The 19,780-nt window shown below is 45.9% G+C and overlaps 1 protein-coding gene across 1 annotated transcript in view; it reads right to left on the bottom strand.

The window, feature by feature from the left end:
* The window catches only part of EMB2247 (protein EMBRYO DEFECTIVE 2247), a 119,207-nt gene that overhangs the window by 65,828 nt on the left and 33,599 nt on the right, over positions 1 to 19,780 (bottom strand). Inside the window, exons 5-7 of the mRNA XM_086824327.1 lie at positions 17,602 to 17,696; positions 17,209 to 17,300; positions 2,606 to 2,659 (exon numbers count right to left, since the gene is read on the bottom strand). Of these exons, the coding sequence (XP_086680453.1) occupies positions 2,606 to 2,659; positions 17,209 to 17,300; positions 17,602 to 17,696 (241 nt within the window). The remainder of the gene's footprint in view (positions 1 to 2,605; positions 2,660 to 17,208; positions 17,301 to 17,601; positions 17,697 to 19,780) is intronic.

Below are 19,780 nucleotides of genomic sequence, written 5' to 3'. Positions count from 1 at the left end.
CGATCCAGAAAGTTAACGCAAGCGCAGGAGTCAATCTCAAAAAGCCAACAGAACCCGAAGTTGGTGGCAACACCAGTAGTCCAGAGTTATGTGAGTCCAAAGTTCATTTCCGAGGAGGATGCCAAGAATTCTAGGCTAAGCACAATGATCAGTGTTCCCGAAAATGTGCCAGAGCCAGAGCCAGAGCCATCAGAGGAAGCAGAGCTGAAAGAAAGCAAGCTGTGCCTATAGATAGACCCAACTGAAAGTGAAGTGAAGGTGAATCTTATTCCCCTGTGCCCCAAGTTTAGCAGGAGGCAAAGTAACGTGCATCACAGATGTGAGTGCAACACGGATATAGCTCCAAACACCAGCTGACTCAAGCGCAAGTTCAGAGGCTGAATTGGAACCTTTGGGGCATACTGAAAGCGATCAGCCTAGGTGTCTACATGTGGACCGGCCCACTGTGTCAACACACTTTATTGGGCTATGTGCTGGCCAAGAGACAGGACAGCCAACCGACCAGCCCTTAACCAGCCAACCAACCCTACATATGCATATTAGGCTGCTGAGGTGAAGATGAAAGCATCCCCCGCCAGACCTGCAAAGCCCAAGACAGGAACAACAAGTGGTGAGTTAAGGATTGCCAAAATGGAATTCCCAAGGAGCAAGATCCAGCCCCGGAACAGCTGGAATAGACACTTTTTCCAAATATTGCATTAACTCACATAGAATAAGAGTCAAAATCTAAGTCTAGATCCCAGTTTATCATTGTATATAATCAATATTAAGTCAATTAGTGTATTTTACCTTGTCTTTTGTGTATTTGCAACATAAGTGATTAGCTTTGATTAGCAAGTTAAGCATCTTTGGCACACTTCCAAGCGCATGTTACAGTGGTATCTAGCAATAGGTCAGCCTATAGCAAATCGTTGCATTAGGGCATCCTCACACGTTTAGCATAGAGGGTGTATTGGGTTTCTCCTGCACTCATGCACGTTAGTTTGCATAGGTTTTTTGAGTAGATCCATTCAATAGTTTTGCAGTTTTGCACAAAGGAGAAGAGTCTATCTAAATTAGATAGGCAAGACAGCATTTGGCTCTTGATGGATTCCTTATTAGATTTGTCAGGCAACAACCTGCGATCTTGATATAATTTTCTTGTGGCAATATACAGTTCACTTTGTGTTGTTTTTTGTGTATTTGCAGCATAATTGATTAGTGTTAATTAGCAAGTTAATCTGTGTTTAATCAACATTAATCTAGAACGCTTCCACAAGCACTACATTCACTAAATGCCATATCATCATCCATAGATAGAGCTAGGGCTAGCGTTTCCCTCACAGGACCCTTCATTTGCTTTATTTGCTGTTTGTTATATTACTCTTGTAGTCGTGAATTGGAATCTTGCTGTACAAAAATGATCTCATCTTTACAACTTAGCCTACTTCAACAAAATTCAGCCCTCACAAAAGGTATCAGAGCTTCAAGGGCTTTAGAAACTTTAGATCCTTTCTGTATTTCTCATCGTTTTTCTCCAGCACCATCAGCTTGGTACAATTAAAGCGATGGTTCATCTTAGCTTGGTAGCTTCCATTTTGTGTTGGCCAACAGGTTTAAGATTGTTTAGGATTGTGCACCCAAAGCAGCGTGGTGGTCAGATGCTAAGTAAAAATAAAAGTAAACATAAAGAAGCTCAAAATTTGGGTATGTCTAGGCAGCACCACCAATCCTAGACAGATGCCAAACTGCTAATGCAAAGGAAATGCCCGTTCAAATAATGAAGGGAAACCCCCAATCCAGCTTCTCTGGGGCTGCTAATGAATGCAAGGGTGGAAAAATGGGCTGGAGTTGATAAATGATGGACTTCTATGGAAAGTGACTTCTTTCTAGGCCCTAATGACCCTTACTACTGCTGGTTGGCTGGTTGGCAGCCATAAAATGCATTATTTATGCTCATTCTAAGATATTTACAAATGAGCAGATATATAACAATGCTTTCCTTATCATTTGATGCGCTAAAAAACTGCCTTTTCTCCTATGGTTGGCTGTTCCTGGTTGCTCCCCTGTTTTTTACACCACATTCTCATAGGCTAGTTCTTACATATCTCCCCTTGTGCACCCCACATACTCTCCTGTAGCCACTTCTTGTCCTTTAATAAATTAGGACTCAGAATGGGTAAGATATCTGGGCCAAATCCTAACCCTAGTGTGCGCCTTGCTCATGAAATATGCTTCTTGAATGTTGGGGCTGAATCCTGATGCCAGTGACACCCTCAGCCACAAGCAACAAACACATCACATATCAACCCTGCAAGATATTGACTGCATCTCTGTGTTGCAGCATAGATTATTGTATATACAAGCATTTTGCTGCTTTCTCTTCTTACACAAGGTCTCGTTCCCACAAAAATCTACTATTGTTTCACAAAAACAAAGAATCCTTCACCCGAGGAAAGTTCACGCTTCAAGCAAACCCTTTTTTTTAAGAACACTACAAAAATCAACCAGGGAGCATTCGCAGCATACATGCCCTGAAAACACAACAAGAAAGCAAGGGGAAAACGCATGCACAAGCAGCAGACAAAGATTCTGGAATATGAAAACTGAGAGCAGACCAGATGACCTCTGTATATGAGCCCTTTGTCATGAAGCCGCACAAATGCTTCCATTACAGCCTCTGCACAAAAGAATCAAAAACACATTTTTCAATTGTGTAAACAGACCCATGGACTCAAACATAACAAACAAGCAGAAAAAACACGCTTGCTAAAATGACTTGATATTGAACACACATTACCCTTTTTATGCTTCCTATGCTGTTTTTGAATTTTTCCTTCAAAATTCTTCAATGTTTACTAGTTGAAGGACCAACCCACACAATCTTGCTTCACCAAGCAGTGCTTAGTGGAATTTGACTCTAAGGACATGAAATGGGCCCAACATAAGCAATAGGCCAATGACTCACCCACCCAAGGATGGACTCAGAAGGAAATCTGGCTTTTACGTCCCTCTAAATCTACTGAGAATACCCTTCACTTCACTTCACTTCATGTTAGTTCCTAAATTCCTTATAGTGGTTGCATACTTTAGGTGCGGTACAGTATGTGTACGAGTACGTGAAGTACGCATCGGGATAAGTACTTTAAGTATGTTCACTTTTTAAAATAATGTATATATAATAAAATATATATATATTATAAACCATTCATAATTTAGCAACACTGGTACAAAAATTCCGCAAAAAAACAATTGAAATTCAAACATCTATGCTCTATGTCAAATGAGCTTCGAGCATACAACGTGAAGTCCTACTGAATCTGAAATCCTAGTACATACACCGATAGCCATATGGCTTGCACAAAATAATATGACATCATACATGTTTGATCATAAATCATGAAAGTACAAGGTTAGCCGCTAGTAGCTACAAGCTAAATATGTGACTAGTCAGTGGTCACTATTAAAATAAATACTAGTTAGTGGTCACTATTAAAATAAATACTAGTCAGTGGTCACTGAATATGTGACTAGTCAGTGGTCACTATTAAAATAAATACTAATATACTAACTACTAACTAGTTAGAGCGACCAATCACCTCAAGGTCACTTGCTAATAAATAAAGTCTCATGAGTCACCACTCACTCAGTATCATTGATGCATGAAGATGAGGATGATGAGTAGTCTCCATCTATGAGGAGATTCCATCAAAATCATATAGTGGCTCTCCCGCTCCGTCACATCACCTGGTACATCAGTACTCGGTATGTCCTCAACAATGGTGGAGGGTCCAAGTCTCTCCTCTAGAAGAGTCTGCATATGTTGCTCTAAATAGCCTCTACAAGTCACATTGGAGGCTCTCCCTCTCAAATGTGCACCACAACTATACACCATGGTGTCTTTAGAGGTGGAAGGACGACTCTCTTGAGCTGAAGAAGTGAGGGAAGGGGTGTGAGAGCTCGAGATTGAGCTCAAGTGACTCATGTATCAATGCCCTTGAGCTCTCTGTAAAGCTGTCTGTATATCTCCTCCTACTCATCACATACTATGTCGCTCTCCTCAGCATGCTCCTATTTACGACGCTCGAACTCCTCAACATCAACCTACATACCATGTATTCACTAGTTGTTATTAGTAACTAGTCACTTTTTTTAAAAAAAAATTAAGTATGGGTATGGAAAGCATGGTACCGGTATAGTACATATTCAAAGTACCGAACCGATGAGTACAAGTACGGAATGCAACTATGTTAGAAGGTGGATCTAAGTTTAAAAAACTCTATTCTGAGTTTTGGAAGACACTAAGAGTCTAGGCCCCATTAGTGAAGTCACATATAGGTGTAATATGAAAGTACATAGTAGCTTGTATGATCTCCTTCTCTAGTCTCACATCAGCTCATGCTTTTCTCACTAACATCCAAACATCATCATACATGAACTCAAATGTGTAGAAGAAAGCTGCAAGCATTGTAACAGGCATTCATCACTAGATACTCTCAGTTTCTCTTATTTACATATTCTCATGGGTCAATTGACCCTCTCGGGTTTGGTTTGTGATTGTGTACTGGTGCTTGCATCCAGCCTTGACAGTCTCGAACTTCTAGTCAAGAGAATTGCCTCTTTAGAAGATTAAGTCCCAAAATTTACAAATGTCTTATGTTGGGACTATCACAACAATTTTTAAAGAGGTTGGAGCTTGATGCTGTGATTATAAGGCTCAGCTCATGGATGATTTGGAGAGGATGCAACAGCACCGGGTAGTCTTCTTTCCCACTTGGAGCCTAGGTCCCTTCCTCACCCGAAGGTACAGCGGTGTCACTTGGTGCTACAACCTCTAGTGTAGCTCCCCCACCCCCCTTCCTCTTTTTTCTGCTTTGTAAATGTTGGCCCTTTGAGAATTAGACGTCCACTTGTGAGCGGATAGTTCTATTTCTATTTTCTACTAATAAATGGATCTTTTCTTTGGAAAGCAAAAATAGAAAAGTTCAACTTGCTGAAGGTGAGATAGATTATCAGTAAGTGAATAAGTCCTCAAAGACCATAAAACTCATGGTTGTGCAAATTTAGGCAAACCTACTCATTGCGGTCCATTAACTATACTTAGTTAGGGAGTTTAATCTCAAGATTATAGGTTCAAGTATGATATTGTCACAAGGCTCTAACATAGCTCCCACATTTACCCTGGTCCCTAAGTTGGGTAAAGGCATGTTCCTAAATGGGAGCACAAGAGGTATTATGATCCCAAGATCTCCTAAACACGAAACACGAGTGATTAGTACAAACCCCCCAAGAGGGGTGTAGGCTAGTACACCACCCAACCGTAGGTCCGTGTCCCGCAAACCTCCCCTCAGCTAGAGACTAAGGCTCCAATCCCACGAACCATGCTAGTTAGCACTGGTATACCACCAATGCCTGCCTATTGAGGCCTTTGACATGATCGTCCGTGATCCGTCAAATCCAATCTTGTTCCTGACAATAATCTTGGTCGATAACAAACCACAGAGTGAATAACTCTCTATGAACAATAATATCCTAAGTCTCACTTATATAGTGGCTACTGTTGCTATAAATAAGTGTCCAGTCATAAATAGCCAGTATACTTGGTATTCTTAACCATGAGCCTTAGCTGCCTGTATCAACCAAGCACGTAACAAGAGGCTTGTTCTTGAGTTGCGAGAGGAGGGCTCCTAAGTTGGAGTTCAACATTCTTGTGTTGGAATGCAAGGAATTCCCGACTGGAAATACTTTACAAAGCTCTGAAGATTGGCTATTTTTATAATAACCAATTTACATAATTTGTGTTGTGTTCTGCCCTAAGTTTGGGACTGAATATGTACTTGTGACTTGTTTTTGGACATACATTGCATGAATTTTATTTCTTGTGAATATATATGGGTTTTGTGGATGCACACAAATTCTAAAGACGTAAGTGCCTAACGAGATTTATCTGATATGTGCACTTATAAGTTTTCCAAGACAGAGATATTGATCTTACCCAATTTTAATTAACATGCGCATGGGTAAGAGGTGGTTCTTTTCACACCAAAAGGGAAGGGTGGTGACAAGTGTCACCACTCTACGTAACTTGCTAATATAAATTTCTCTTTTTGAATATTATCTTTAACCATAGCATAACATTTAGCATTAGTTTAATTTTTTACCCCTTAAACTTCCCAAGGTTTAACGCCATTCTGAATTTAAGGCTAAACAGCTTATATAGAAAAAATTTCTCGTGCAATGGGCACCTAGGCGGGTAAGGATAAGCTTCAGGTAATGGAGAATTTACACTAAATACATGTCATCTCTGCATTAAATCAACCAAGCACATGTTTGGTAGTTTCATCTTATTGGCCTTTCCCTCTAAAAGTTGAGGCTCTTTTAGCACCACTTGATTGTTGCCATCTTTAATCACGTGCCCTTTTGAAAGTAAGTCATCACTAGCTCTCCGATGGATTAACACCTGTTTTTCCAGCATGCTCTTCCAAGAGTGATTTTGTTCCAAGAAACCACGAAGTCTTGGAAATACTAGTCCCCATGGGCTTCTTTAAGTGTTGGGTCTCACTGTACTTGTCTCTTCGTGTCACTAGCATAGTTGCCAAGCGTTTCATGAAACGCGTTTCAAAAACGTTTCTTTAACATCCCAGATGTTTCAAAAACATTTCATTTAAAACGGGGGGGTTACAGGCCCCCAAATTTATATATAAGTTTATAATATGTAAAAAAATATGTTGCCTTCCCTGCAAAACACTATTAAACATGCATCATTTACATATTAAAACATGTTTTCAAGTTAAAACTAAAGAATGTGGGTAATAAATGCTTAAATTGTACAGTTCCCAAGTGGACACGAATGAAACGTTTCCTTTCATTCAAACTCAATGAAATGTGTTTCGTTGCAACTATGGTCACTAGAGAGAAGACACAGTCTCTCCAAAGAGTGAGGCTAGGATATCTTTATATTTCACTCAACTAACGAAAGCTACATGCAATGCAAATGGAGATTCTATGTATGTGTGTGGTGTTTGCTTTGTACTTCACATTAGTGACTGAGGATAACTCGGTTTCCCCTTCTTCTCTCTTTATTCCAAAAGGGGAAAATTGATATTAAATTTATACGATTATTCGGTGAAGCTTCAAACCCGGATAACATACCTGCGATAAAAGAAATAAAAGAAATTCGAGCAAATCAGCCTAGTGTTGTAGCCAGACTCCATGCAACTCTTGTGGACAATTTGGTGGTCTTGACATGAGGGCCCATGGTGGGACTCCTCACTAACCCGACTTAGGGCCCAAGAGCACGCAGTCTTCATAGGTGTGGCAAACACAAGGGTTCAACAAAATCGGAAAGTCACAATCTTGTACACACATCCATAAGCAACATAGGCAGGTTCGGCTAGAAACCATAGGCTCCAACCCGAGTATAACAGTCAGCCGCCCCCGTGCTAGAGACCAAGCCAACCATGGCAAAGCCCGCACCCTCAAAGCTTGCGTGTCCCACACCACGCACCCCCAAAGCTTGCATGTCCCATACCATGCACACCCAGTCCTCATGACTATCACTAGTGCGACTAGCCGATGAGCTAACCAGAAGTTGGGTCCCTTGGGAGGCCCCCCTCCCAAGGTAGAGTTCTATATTCGAACTCCCTCTTAAATGAGCGATAAACCTAACTATATAGCACATACACTAAGTAAACCAGGCAGTCAGCCTCTATACTAGCCTCATTAAGCCCGAACATGGGACATAACATTCTCCCCCTCCTAACAAGAGGAAGACTGGGAAAGAAAATCTGGATATTGGCATCTAAGTGAAACAATGTTCTCCCAAGTGTTGTCTTCATCTACACGATCTCTCTAACTCAACTGATATGTTTCCAAAGGTCCATTCCCTACGATCAATAACCACAACCAGCTCATGGGAAACATAGTCAGTTAGATCCTCAAATCTCACAAGCTCCTGGTCAGAATCCAAGCTATCTCTGCACCCAGCATCTCTTCCAAACATGTGAGAGAGAATGCACACGGCTTTCCATCCTATCCCTATATAAAGGAGGTCAAAGGGCATGGAAGGGCAGAAATTAGATAGATCTCTCAGGCATCTCACAGGTGCTAGCAAGAACCCCTGCATAGAGAAGCTCTAGGCAAGAAGGCAAGCATCTGAAGAGCACAACCAAGCTGTGGAATCAGCAAGCTTTAGTATGCACATAGATTAGCATGCAAGAATTGAATCTAAGTCGAGATCCAAGATATTGTACATATGCATATTTGGAACATACACTAGATTAGGTCTACCTTGTCTTCTGTGTGTTTGCTAAACATAGGATTAGCATTAATCATAGACACGCTTCAGCAACAATAAGCAACTCATAGAAGCTATAAAAATATGTTGCATTTACACATAAAAACAATGTTAAGATTCAAGAAAAGCATGAAGTCTTTGGTTGATCTGATAAAAACACCAATTTAACGAGGATAGGGCTTCGGCAGGTACCAAACACGTTTCATACGTAGTTTCGTGAGTTTTATACCATACGAAACGCGTATCATAACTACTATGGTGAGCAAACTCTACTGACGAAAGATACTCTTCCTAATCAGCTTTCTATCCAATTTCTTATACACCTCACGATAGAAATGTCTAGGGAACTTTGGATCATGATCACTAATAACATCAACTGGCAAACCATAAAGGCTAAACAACTTTAAAAAATGAGCAACTTCCTCAACTGAAATTTCATCTATCATAGGAATTAACCTCACCAACTTAGTAAGTCGATCAACGATCACCCAAATGGTATTATTTCCACTCAAAGTCTATGATAATCCAACCACAAAATCCATAGAAATACTACCATTTCTTTTCAAGTATCTCCATCGGACATAACAAGCTAGCACGTCTCAAGCACTCAGCTTGATTGACTTCGCATTGTTGACCATTTCGAACATATTGCTCGACATCTTTGGCCAAAAGAATTCTCTTCTTACCCAATGCTTAGTCCTCAGTACACCAAGATGCCCAACAGAGGGTGTGTCATGACACTCAAACAAGATGTGATTCCTTGCATTATCCACATCAAGTACACATACCTTCCCTTTTCAGAAGAGCAAAGCATTCCAAATGAAATACTCTCTCAAACTAACAATAGGGGTCGTCCCATCCTAACCTGGACAATATCTGAGATTCTACTAAAGAATGTCTCTTGGATATATGTATCTCTATAAAAGAAAGCTGATTCACATGTCCAATTATACTCAAGGCATCAGCCACCTTGTTAGTAGATTCTTTCTAATAACGAATCTCAGAGTCAAAATCTTGCATAAGCTCAAACCAACAAACTTTTCTCCCCCTCAACTCTAAGAAATAACGAATCTCAGAGTCAACATCTTGCATAAGGTCAAACCAACAAACTTTTCTCCCCCTCAACTCTAAGAAATTGCAAAAGTACTTTAGAGAAGAGTTATCTACATAGACCACAAAAGTAGAGCCATAGAATAGCTTTGCGGGAGTGGAGCATCCCCCCGGTAACCTGCGTGCTGCCTACGCCCCCCCCTCCCCTTCACCATCTTTCATTCCTGCCCTTCGACCTGCGCAGCCCCCCCTCCCCCCCCATCCTTTCTTTCTTCTTGTGCCGCCTCCCCCACCCTCCGCCAACACCCCCTCCCTTTTCTCCCCCACCCACCCACCCTCGGTAGCCTCTCGAGTCCCCCCCCCCCCCCCCCCCCGGGCGCGTTTCTTCTTCGGCTCTGCCTCTCCATTCCCCCAACTTCTCCAGGCAGTCTTCTCTTGTTCTAAGGTTTTCTGTCACTTGGCAAGTCGTGACCCCATCTAGTCTTTACCCCTTAGGAGGACTCCATGGCAGCCGCTCCATCATACCCAACCGAGGCCGCCATTCCTTGTTTATCCTTCTCAGAAGCGGACCTCCAACTCCTCGCCTCGACAACTACCTCTCTAGAGGCTTCCACCCTGGTCTGCAAGATTGTAGGTAGCCGCCCGGCACGCAGACAACTCAGAGATATTTTACAGGCTAGTCTCCTCGGAGCACCCGCAAAGGTCACAGATATTCATCCTTTGGGGCACGGCTACTACCAAGTAGAGTTTGACTTGCAAATGGCGTCAGATCAAGTCATGCAGCTGAACCCCGTTGCACTGCGGACAGCCCGTGCCTTCTTTGCGAGGTGGCAGCACGGCTTTGACCCCGCATCCAACCCATTGGCTAGCGTTTCGTGCTTTCCCGTGACAGTCTGCTTCCTAGGCCTCAAAAAGGAATACCTTCCTCTTCTCCGGGTGATTGGTAGTCATTGGAAAAGTGATGGAATCCTCCCCCCGCTGCTGCCTCATCCCTTGCACAGGCGGCCGTGATTCCATCCCTTTCGCATCTATATTGCCTCACCGGAGACAGTGCCTCACGTCATATACCTTCCCTGCCTTCGCGGAGACCCCATCTTGCAGAGAGTGCAATACTCGCGCCTCCCAGGCCAATGTTTCATTTGCAGCACATGGGTCACCTCACTAGAGCCTGCCTTTGACCGCCCGGGCCCCCGCGCGGGCCCCAGCTCAGATCATCATCAAGGGGCAGGGAGAGATAAAGGCTCTCAGGCAGCTAAGCACTAGGACCCACGACTCTGCCGCCAGAGAGTTGCAGACCGTTGGCCTGCGCCAGGGCCGCTTGCAAACTTCCAAAGCTAAGTGGCGTCACCATGCACGCCAGGCTGGTAGAGTAGATGAGGATTCGGTTCTGCTGGAAAACCATTTCAAGCATTTATCACAGCACCCACCCGTCGGTGACGGGCCACCCCCAGTCATTAAGAGAGTCCATTCTCTGTCCCCTCTGGTCTGGCAGCCATTATCCCGCCAAGACGACTCCTCAGGTTATCAGATTCCAAAGAGGATAGCTAGCCCCTCTCCGCACCCTCCCTTTCCGGTGGAGCACTCCAAGTCGCCTCCAGCTCCTACCCCGCCTCCGCAGCCCCCCCCCTTTCCTCCTCATCCTCCATCCTCACCACTGACTTTGCCCCCAGCAGTCCCCCTCGCCCCGCCCTCTTATTTTCAGCCCACACTACCCTCACCCTCCGCCTCACCAAAGCACTCCAGTCGCCCTTCGGCAGTGCCCCACCCAGAGCAAAGGCAGCTGGCGAGCTCCGTCTGCCATTTGATTCATCGATTCTCGGAGCTAGTAGAGATGACCATCATTGCCTCCCTAGTGAGGGCTCTCCCGCCAGAGTCACTAGGTGGCCCCCTAAGATCCTAGGGCTACCAGTGGATTACAGTTTCTTCCGATGCCTTCCGGTGGAACGATCTGATATTTTCGAGACGACAATAGCTCCCATCAGGATCTATGTGGTGTTTCATCATTCCAGGCCAGCCACGCCAAAGAGTGGCGCAATGATCTTCTCCTTTTCCTTGAGCGCAGCCCAAGGGACGAAGTGGAATTCGCAGTCGATGGCTACCGCCATCCAAGAACAGGTACAAGAGCTCTCGCACCATCTTCATGATCTGCGCATCACCGACGTGCTCACCCACCTCTGGCCCTTAGCTCGGATGGAGCTGGGAGGCTCAGGCCACAAAGACGACGATGGGGAGGTGGGTGTCCCCCAACCAGGAGGTGCTTCTTTTTATGTTCCTTCATATATCAGTTGCAATACTCCTTCCCCCCTCCTACAGATATCTTCATTGTGATCGATGGAGTTCAAAGTATCCCTACTCTCATGCTCAGACAGAGTGGAGACACATGGAGGACGGGATCCGCACCCACCTGGCGCAACTCCGCCCCAGAACCAGCTATGATTATTCCACGTCCAAACCCTCGCCCAACACTCTTCGAGTGGAGGGTAGTTCCAATAGTTCCACCTCCCACAGAGATTGATATGCACATAGCCTCATGGAACATTCAAGGTTTGGCAGGGCCTCCGCCCTCAGTGCTTTCAGAGGCAAGGCATCCTTAGAGCAGAGCTCCATAGGGGGACCCATCGACTTCTACGAGAGCACCATCTTTCCAAGGGGGCGTACCTGCTGATGTGGGAAGATTTTACCTAGCAGGAGTCACACCTTTTGGTCTCCCTCTTTCGGCCCCTCCGGAACGCAGGGGGGGAGTTTGTATCTCTATCAATGAGCAACACTTGCCGATAGTGGCTAACTCAAGTGTCATAGTCACAGGGCGTGCTCAGTGGATTACCACTAGGATTGGAGAGAACTATGTGGGCTTCCTTAATGTTTATGCCCCGAACGTCGCAGCAAGTAGAGCCACCTTCTCGAGTACGATCCGCCGGTCCCTTCCTCAGGCTGACTTTTGGTGCATGGGTGGAGACTTCAACATGATTGAGTCAGCAGAGGACAAACTCCGAGGACGCACGGCTACAGTCTCAAGCACACAGTACTCTGCTTGGGAGGAGTTGATCCCGGCACTCAGGGGACAGGACCCTTGGCAGGCACTTGCCAGAGTTTGGGTGCAGCCCTGAGAGCGTGTGCTTCTCGCGTTCTAATAGGAGCAACACCGGCCCCAACCTCTCTCGACTTCATAGATTCTATGTGGATGAGTGGGCTTGCGGTCGCGGAGGTATGGTTGGTATCTCGGCAGGCACCACCTTCTCTGATCATGCTCCGGTTATTCTGTCCTTGGAGGACCCCTGGAGGCAGAACAAGCATGCGAGCACTAGGATCTCGAACAACCTCATTCAAGACCCAGAGATTTGCAGCAAAGGATAGAACATATATGGGAGGGACTAGATTTTATCTCAAGCTTTGCCGCGCGTACCTTGGATGCCAGCCTTGGGGAGATCAACAGTTCTTTGTAGGAGGCAGCACAGAGCAGATTGGCGGGATTTCATGAGCAGGAGAGGAGCATTCAGAGCGGTCTTGCTTCTCTACAGCGTCTTCAAGAGAGTTTCCCGATAGCCCATGGATCGAGGGTCAGCTTGCTACCGCCCATACAGAGCTCAGATCCATCGAGGAGAGGAGGGTGGAGTACATATATACCATGCCAGAGCCTCCTTCTGGACCCAGGTTGGAGATAGAGTCACTGGGGACTTCTTTGAGATTGTAGGCCCTCACAGGCGGAGAGATTTTCACAGATTGTGTGGCCAGGATGGAGCTATCATCTCTGTGAGAGCCATTGCCACAGACTTTTTCAGATCTCTCCTCACAAGTGCCCCATTATCCCAAGAGGTCGTAGATGCACAAGAGCGAGTCTGGCAGAGCACACGACAGAGGTGGTTCCCCCCGTTCTCCGGACCTTCTTAGTTACCCCCTTTACAGTAGAGGTATTGATGGAAGCCTTGACGGCTCTTCCTAGGGGCAAATGCCCAGGGGCAGAGGGGCGAAGGGGCTTCTAGTTTCCTTCCTTCCTTCCTCTGGGATCTCATGGAAGGTGGCCTTCAAACAGCATTCAATGAGATTATGATTACAGGCACCATGCCAAAGAGGCTCTCAAAGAGTTTGATTCGGGGGTGGTGATAGATTGCTGATCCGGCAATGGAGACCCATAACCCTTGCTTGGAACCGCCTACAAGATTCTTTCCAAGGCCATCAGCCGGAGACTTCAACCTTTCCTCCCCAACTTGATCCATGACACTCAGACGAAAGCAAGACCTCATAGTGCTCCTCCGAGACTTTGAGAGAGCTTATGACAGGGTTGATTGGAGCTTTCTGGAGGGCACGATGCATCGGATGGGGTTCCCAATGGAGTGGATCTGTGGTTTTTCACGACTTTACTCAGCCTCTCACAGTTAGGTCCTCATTCAAGGAACTCTAGGCAACAGATTCCCCCTTTCTTGCTCAGTCCGGCAAGGCTTCGTCGCCGAGGCCATGAGCAGTTTCCTCTCCGCTCAGGAGACGGGACTCCAAGAATTGCGTCTCCCCCTCCCTACTTAGGAGGAGCTGCTGGACTCGGAGTTTGCAAATGACACAGCAGCATCCGGGGAATCTCCAGAGATTCGCTGAGGTGATTGAGATCTTTTGTCACGCATCAAGAGCGTAGATCAACCGGCACACGTCATGTGGTTTCTGGGTAGACTCTGCACCCGCCCCGACTTGGCGCCCAGTTGAGGCTGTCCATTAGATCCCGAGGGGCACTCCAGTCCGCTATTTGGGATGCCAAGTGGGCATCGATATCTCTCTGGAGCAGCAGCTCGCCCCTCCTCTTCTAAGCATTCGGAAGAAGCTTTTGTACTAGAGCTCTACAAGGCTCTCCTTAGTTGGTCGAGTGGTGGTGGAGAACCAGGTCCTTCTTGCCACTATGTGGTACATTACTTCTTGTTGGGCCTTCTCCCGTGCGTGGTTGATCCAGAACTTCTTGTGGACCGGCGGTGATGGGAGGCCTCCCCGGGCCAAGGTGGCCTGGAGAGTGATTATTTAGCCACGATGCAGAGGGGGCCTAGGCATCATTGACCCCGCCATTTAGAGCCACGACCTGCTGGGCAAGCTGATTGCTAGAGGACTCCTCCTCGGTGGTGAGCCTTGGAAGGACTTCCTCTTGGCCCGGATTTCAGCCCGTACCCGAGCTGGGAACTCCTTCCCAGTGATTGTTAAGGGACTCCTTCCCGGTGGTGAGCCTTGGAAGGGCTTCCTCTTTTGGCCTGGATTTCAGCAATGTACCCCGGGCCTGGAGGGCCCCTGGCCGCAGAGCACTAGATGGATCTTCACTAAGATGCGGGCCTACAGATTTAGCCCAGCTTTTGAGGACAGATTTGCAGCCAGCCTACTCCGAGCTTGGGATCACCTTAGGGCGGCTCTTAGGCAATTAGCTCTGGTAGCCTCAAAGGAGCGTCTGCGTTAGCTCCTGATCTGGGACCCCCTGAACTGTTTACCCAATGGCCATATGTTGGGGGCCTGACCTCATGTATCATGGGGAGCATTGAGCATAGGACCGGCCAGGTCCCTTGGAGATTGGCTTGCACACAGGTAGCTGCCCCAGGAGGCTCAGGAGAGAGGCCTCGCAGGGATCAAGGGTAGAGACAGACTCAGCCTCGACATCGACTCTACTATTCCCCAAAAGTGGCTGTCCCAGACCCGACCCCGCCACAATGGCTTGGCATGTTTACTCGGCATGATATTCTCTTGGCAGCCCATGGGGTGGATGAAGGCTCTGGTTTGCTCACTTTTCTATTGGTCCCCATGGCAAATTAGAGAGATCAGAGCCCCCTTTGGAGCATTTCAGTGGTTGCACCTTACGGAGGGTGAGGGTGAGGGTGAGGGTGATTGGATTTCAGGCACATGAGTGGCACATAGACCCCCACCGGCCAAGGTGGCTAAGGAGAGACTCTAGCGGTTATGGATTTGGGAGAGCCGGCCCCTCACCGACTACTCGCAAGCTCAGAATGACAATTGTGTTGGACGGGGAGCAATGCTCATCCAGTACATCCTATCTTGGATCTAGAGGAGTGAAAACCCCTCCTCTGGGAAGTTTCCTCACTTCGTCCTCAGGCTCATCACTCCCTTGCTAAGAAGCACAAGCCTCAATAGACACTAAATCCGAAACATTAGGCTTTTGCAGTGCCAATTGTATCCTATCAGGACGAGTAGCCATGGCCTCCATAGTTGATTCATTCGCTCCTCCATACGGAAAAGCGCTTCCCTAAGTGCCGCTAAATCCATGATGAAGAGCTAGAACCAGTGACCCATCAGAGAAGGACGGCCAGGGCTACATCCCTTCACACTGAGGAAGAGAAGATGGGGAGAGCAAACCCAAATAGTGACTTTTCCCAACTCCGACTTTGTGCACTCCTGGAAACTAGGGCTCTAACCTAACCATGCAACCAACGCACACAGGTGATGAAAAGAAAAATTTGGCAATTCCCTGGGCTTTGATACCAACTGTAAAACACTCGTGCTTATGTGCTAGGGTTAGAGAGTAGAGATAGAGAAGAGAGCAGTGGAATCAAACACAGCACACACGAGAATCCTAAACTATTGTGTTGTATTATGTACAAGAAGAAGTATTACAAGTCGAATTTATGGCTGAGAATGAAGACCTCAGTTCACAGCCCACAGCAAAGATCTCCCTTGGCCAGCCCATACTATACAGAAATGCTCTATAGACTCCAACCACTAAGAGAAGGCAGATGAAGTTGACGAATTGCATGTATATATAGAGCACCAATTCAGCCTGTATTAATGCTGTCGGCCAGCATAGACAACTGCCCATGACTGGTCGGACCTGCAGCTGTCCTATTGGTCGACTGCCGTGTGGCACTGGGCAGCATAGAGGACTGCTCATTACTGGTCCCGACCTGACCGACTACTTGTCCTCTTGGTCAACTGCCTCATGGCACTGGCCAGCATAGAGGACATGACTGATCAGACCTGACCGACTACTTGTCCTCTTGGTCAACTGCCTCATGGCACTGGCCAGCATAGAGGACATGACTGATCAGACCTGACCAACTGATATCCTATTGGTCGACTGCCTCACGGCACTGGGCACCTGTGCTGGCCAAAACTGCTATGCCTGCTGCCCAACTGCTCCTGATGCCTAACTGTGATGCCCATCTCCTATAGACCAGCCACGTGTACCTAATCACATCAAGTCTGGCAAGAAATGTCACATATACAACATAAGAAAGAGAGACTAGAGCAAGGAGTCTATTCAAGCATTGCATGTCCTCCATGATCCTCCCTGCCCTCCTCTCTCCTATTCGTTGAACCCTCTTCTGCACAGCAGACCCTCTCCTCATTTGTTTTTTTTTTTTAAGGATTCAATGATAGGAGATCGGTCTGTTACCTCTATCTATGTCACAGGGAATAGGAAAGACAGGATACATTATGAACTAGAGTAGTGCTATATTATGGCAACGCAGCTTTCAGGCCACAAATGATTGGGGTAAGCCTTCCAGATTATGCATCCATTCAGCAGCTATTCCCTTCTTCCATCAGTGTGGTATATCATCCCATTATAGCACACAATGTGGCATATTGTCCCATAACATAAGAAGGTCATGCATATGGAGTCAGGTATCAACCTTTCAAATGTTTCAGGTAATCAACAATATAACAAAATGTGCATTAAAACGTCCAAATCTATCGTTTTCCAACCAGCCTGTAGCCAACCAACTCCTTGAGTCAAACTGATGTATTGCAACCTGTCCAACTACAACCAATATAAACCTTACATTCCTGACATTGATAGGTTATTGTGCCCTGTTAGCACAGTCCTCTTCTGAGGTCATGTATCTGTAAAAAGTTAGCATAATCAAGCAATGGCAATTCGATGGGCAGCAATAAATTGAGAGAAGCATTACCACTTAGCTGTTTATCTAGAGTGAAGTGCTCTCTACTCCAATCACAAGATGCTCCCAATCTTCGAAGTTGTGTTGTTATAGCACCTCCAAACCTGCAAAACCCATCCATCGTTCAGCTGAACAGCAAACACAGATTTGGAACTGCCTCGAGCAACTGTCCTTAGTGACAAGCATGCTCTGTCTATAAGACTCCAATGCAATTTTTATGTATTTTTCATGCTCACGAGCATTTCTAGAAATCATTGTCCCACGCGACTGCAATTCTAGAAGCCATAGAAAAATATTTTCCCACGTTCTAAAAAAAAATAAGATGGACAGATGCACTCAAAAATTGACCAACTGCATCAAAGAGAACAGGCTAGAGACATGCTTGACATTGGAGTGTTGACTTACTTTTTCTTCCACTCCCAAACTTTGGCCACGAATTCTTCTCGACTCAGCTCTGTCCTTTTCATGCCTTGAGATGCCAGCATTTTCTCCACAACCAGCTGCAACAGTGAACAAGCAACAGCAGTTATTCAATCACGCATTGTATTGGCTACAAAATCATGCAATGATCATATGAATTTTAGAGACTTTTGCATAGCATGGGCAAGGAGGTTGGCATGCAGGGCGTGAATAACATAAGATGAACCTCATCTGAAGTGGCATGAGTGGCATACAAGGAAATCAGTCAAATGGAAAATGTTTCATTGAAGCCCGCTCCCATTTTCTGATTTTAATAATGTCCTGCTTACCTTGCTTGGTTGGGATGCAAAGATTGGAGTCAGCCTAGAGAGTCTTCCCAATAAGGCTGCCGGTGACGAAGGTGGCCCACAAGGATATACAAGGGACTAAGCCGCTGTGGGTGCCATGCTAGATTTAGAGAACTCAAACTGGATTTAGAACTGAATGAGCTGAAAGAGCTCAACAATCTCAGTGAAAGACTTGGAGAGTTCTGCTTCCCACAACTTCCCTGTTGGCAACGATGCCATCGATTGGAGAGTCTTGCTCCTGTTCCTGTGGCTTCAGCCTTCACCTAGCTAGCAGGCTAAAGTTGAAGTGCTTGCAGGCCCGTTGCGACCATGAGCAATTTTGAGTGGATGCAAGCGAGCACAGAAAACATACATCCTGGGATAGACCCAAGCTGGAGGGACAACCCCAACAGGCAAAGCTTGCAGCCCCACAGGTGAGCCACATCAAAAGTTGACAAGTGTCACCACCACCACCTGCATGAGGGACACTTGCAAGCTTGCCATGCACGCCATCGTGAGCATTTTTTGGAACATTCTCATGCAAGACGGTCTCATGATTGTCATGACTATAGTCCGGAAGAGTATCACAGGAGCAAGCATTGTCATTCTGCGGCCATTCTTTACCAACAGCAGAAGAGCAGAATTTTTCCACCAAAGGACCTGTTAAAGTTACAACAGAAGTAAATGCAGTTCTAGCCATGGAGTGTCCCACCGTGCCAAGCAGTTGGCAACACTTGGTCCTGTTTTATGCCAGGGGACTAAGGAAAGCTCCTCACAGCCATCAGAGGTGTTGGGTGGCAAGCCTTCCACAACATTGGTGGTTTCGTTGGTAGTAATGACACTACCAAAGGCATGTCAATGGATATGTCTTCATTTCAAAAGAGGCATGCTAATAGCTGCCACATTTTCTAACACACACTAAATGCTTCCTTGTGACTTAGTCTTGTTGATTCTTTTAAAAACTAGGAGTTTACTTTCCCTTGAATTGCCATGGCATGGCATGCATGCTTTTGAAAGTAAGTGGCACAAACTGTCTACAAGATGGGGCATGATTCACACATTCGAGCAAGAGCCCTACTAATTCTACAATACACGTTACTTCATGAACCTCTCCAGGTTGTAGCATTGACACTAGCACATTTCTCATCATTTTGAATAAGGAATGGACTCAGCCATATACTAGTATCTCAAGCTTTCTAGGTTGACTATAGTTCATTACTCATCACCTCAACCTAAGCAGCTTGAACAAAGATGTTACATGCGATTGCTTGGAGTAGGATTCGTGTACTTGGTTAGAGACGTAATTCAGCATTCCACAAATCAGAATTTGCACATGAGAGAATGAATGAGAGAGAAATGAAATGAAATGAAATGAAATGATATATTAATGTCTCTAAGAGGCCATGATGGCCTATGAGACCAAAACCGAGAGTACATCTGAAGTTGGTGTCTCATCAAAGAGAACAACCAAATGAAACTGAAAAGTACAATAAACTGACTATCTTACAGTAGTCAAGACGACCCCAGATGGGGTCCCAAATTACCCACTGAATCCCCCCCCCCAAAAGCCCCGCCCCCGCGCAAGCTGAACTGTGTCCACAAGACTGAGCGGAACAAACTGACTAACTAAGCGCCAAACGCAAGGACAAAGTGACCAAACGCTGGGCAGAACTGTGTATAAGCTGTAGGCGACTGTGAAGCTATCTTCGAAGAGAATACACCGGCCCGAGACTGAGGGTTGGTGTACTAAGAACTCTGGAAGAGACTGAGCTTCTGATTGCCTTGGGCTGAAAGCACAAGAATGCTGAAACTATACAAAGGCTGAAGGCCTAAGCACA

This window comes from Cibotium barometz, chromosome 30 (genome assembly GCF_041138505.1).
Source record: "Cibotium barometz isolate CiBa-2024 chromosome 30, ASM4113850v1, whole genome shotgun sequence".
Lineage (NCBI taxonomy): Eukaryota > Viridiplantae > Streptophyta > Polypodiopsida > Cyatheales > Cibotiaceae > Cibotium > Cibotium barometz.
Note: the sequence above shows the minus strand (reverse complement) of the source record. Positions and strands in the feature narration are given on the sequence as shown.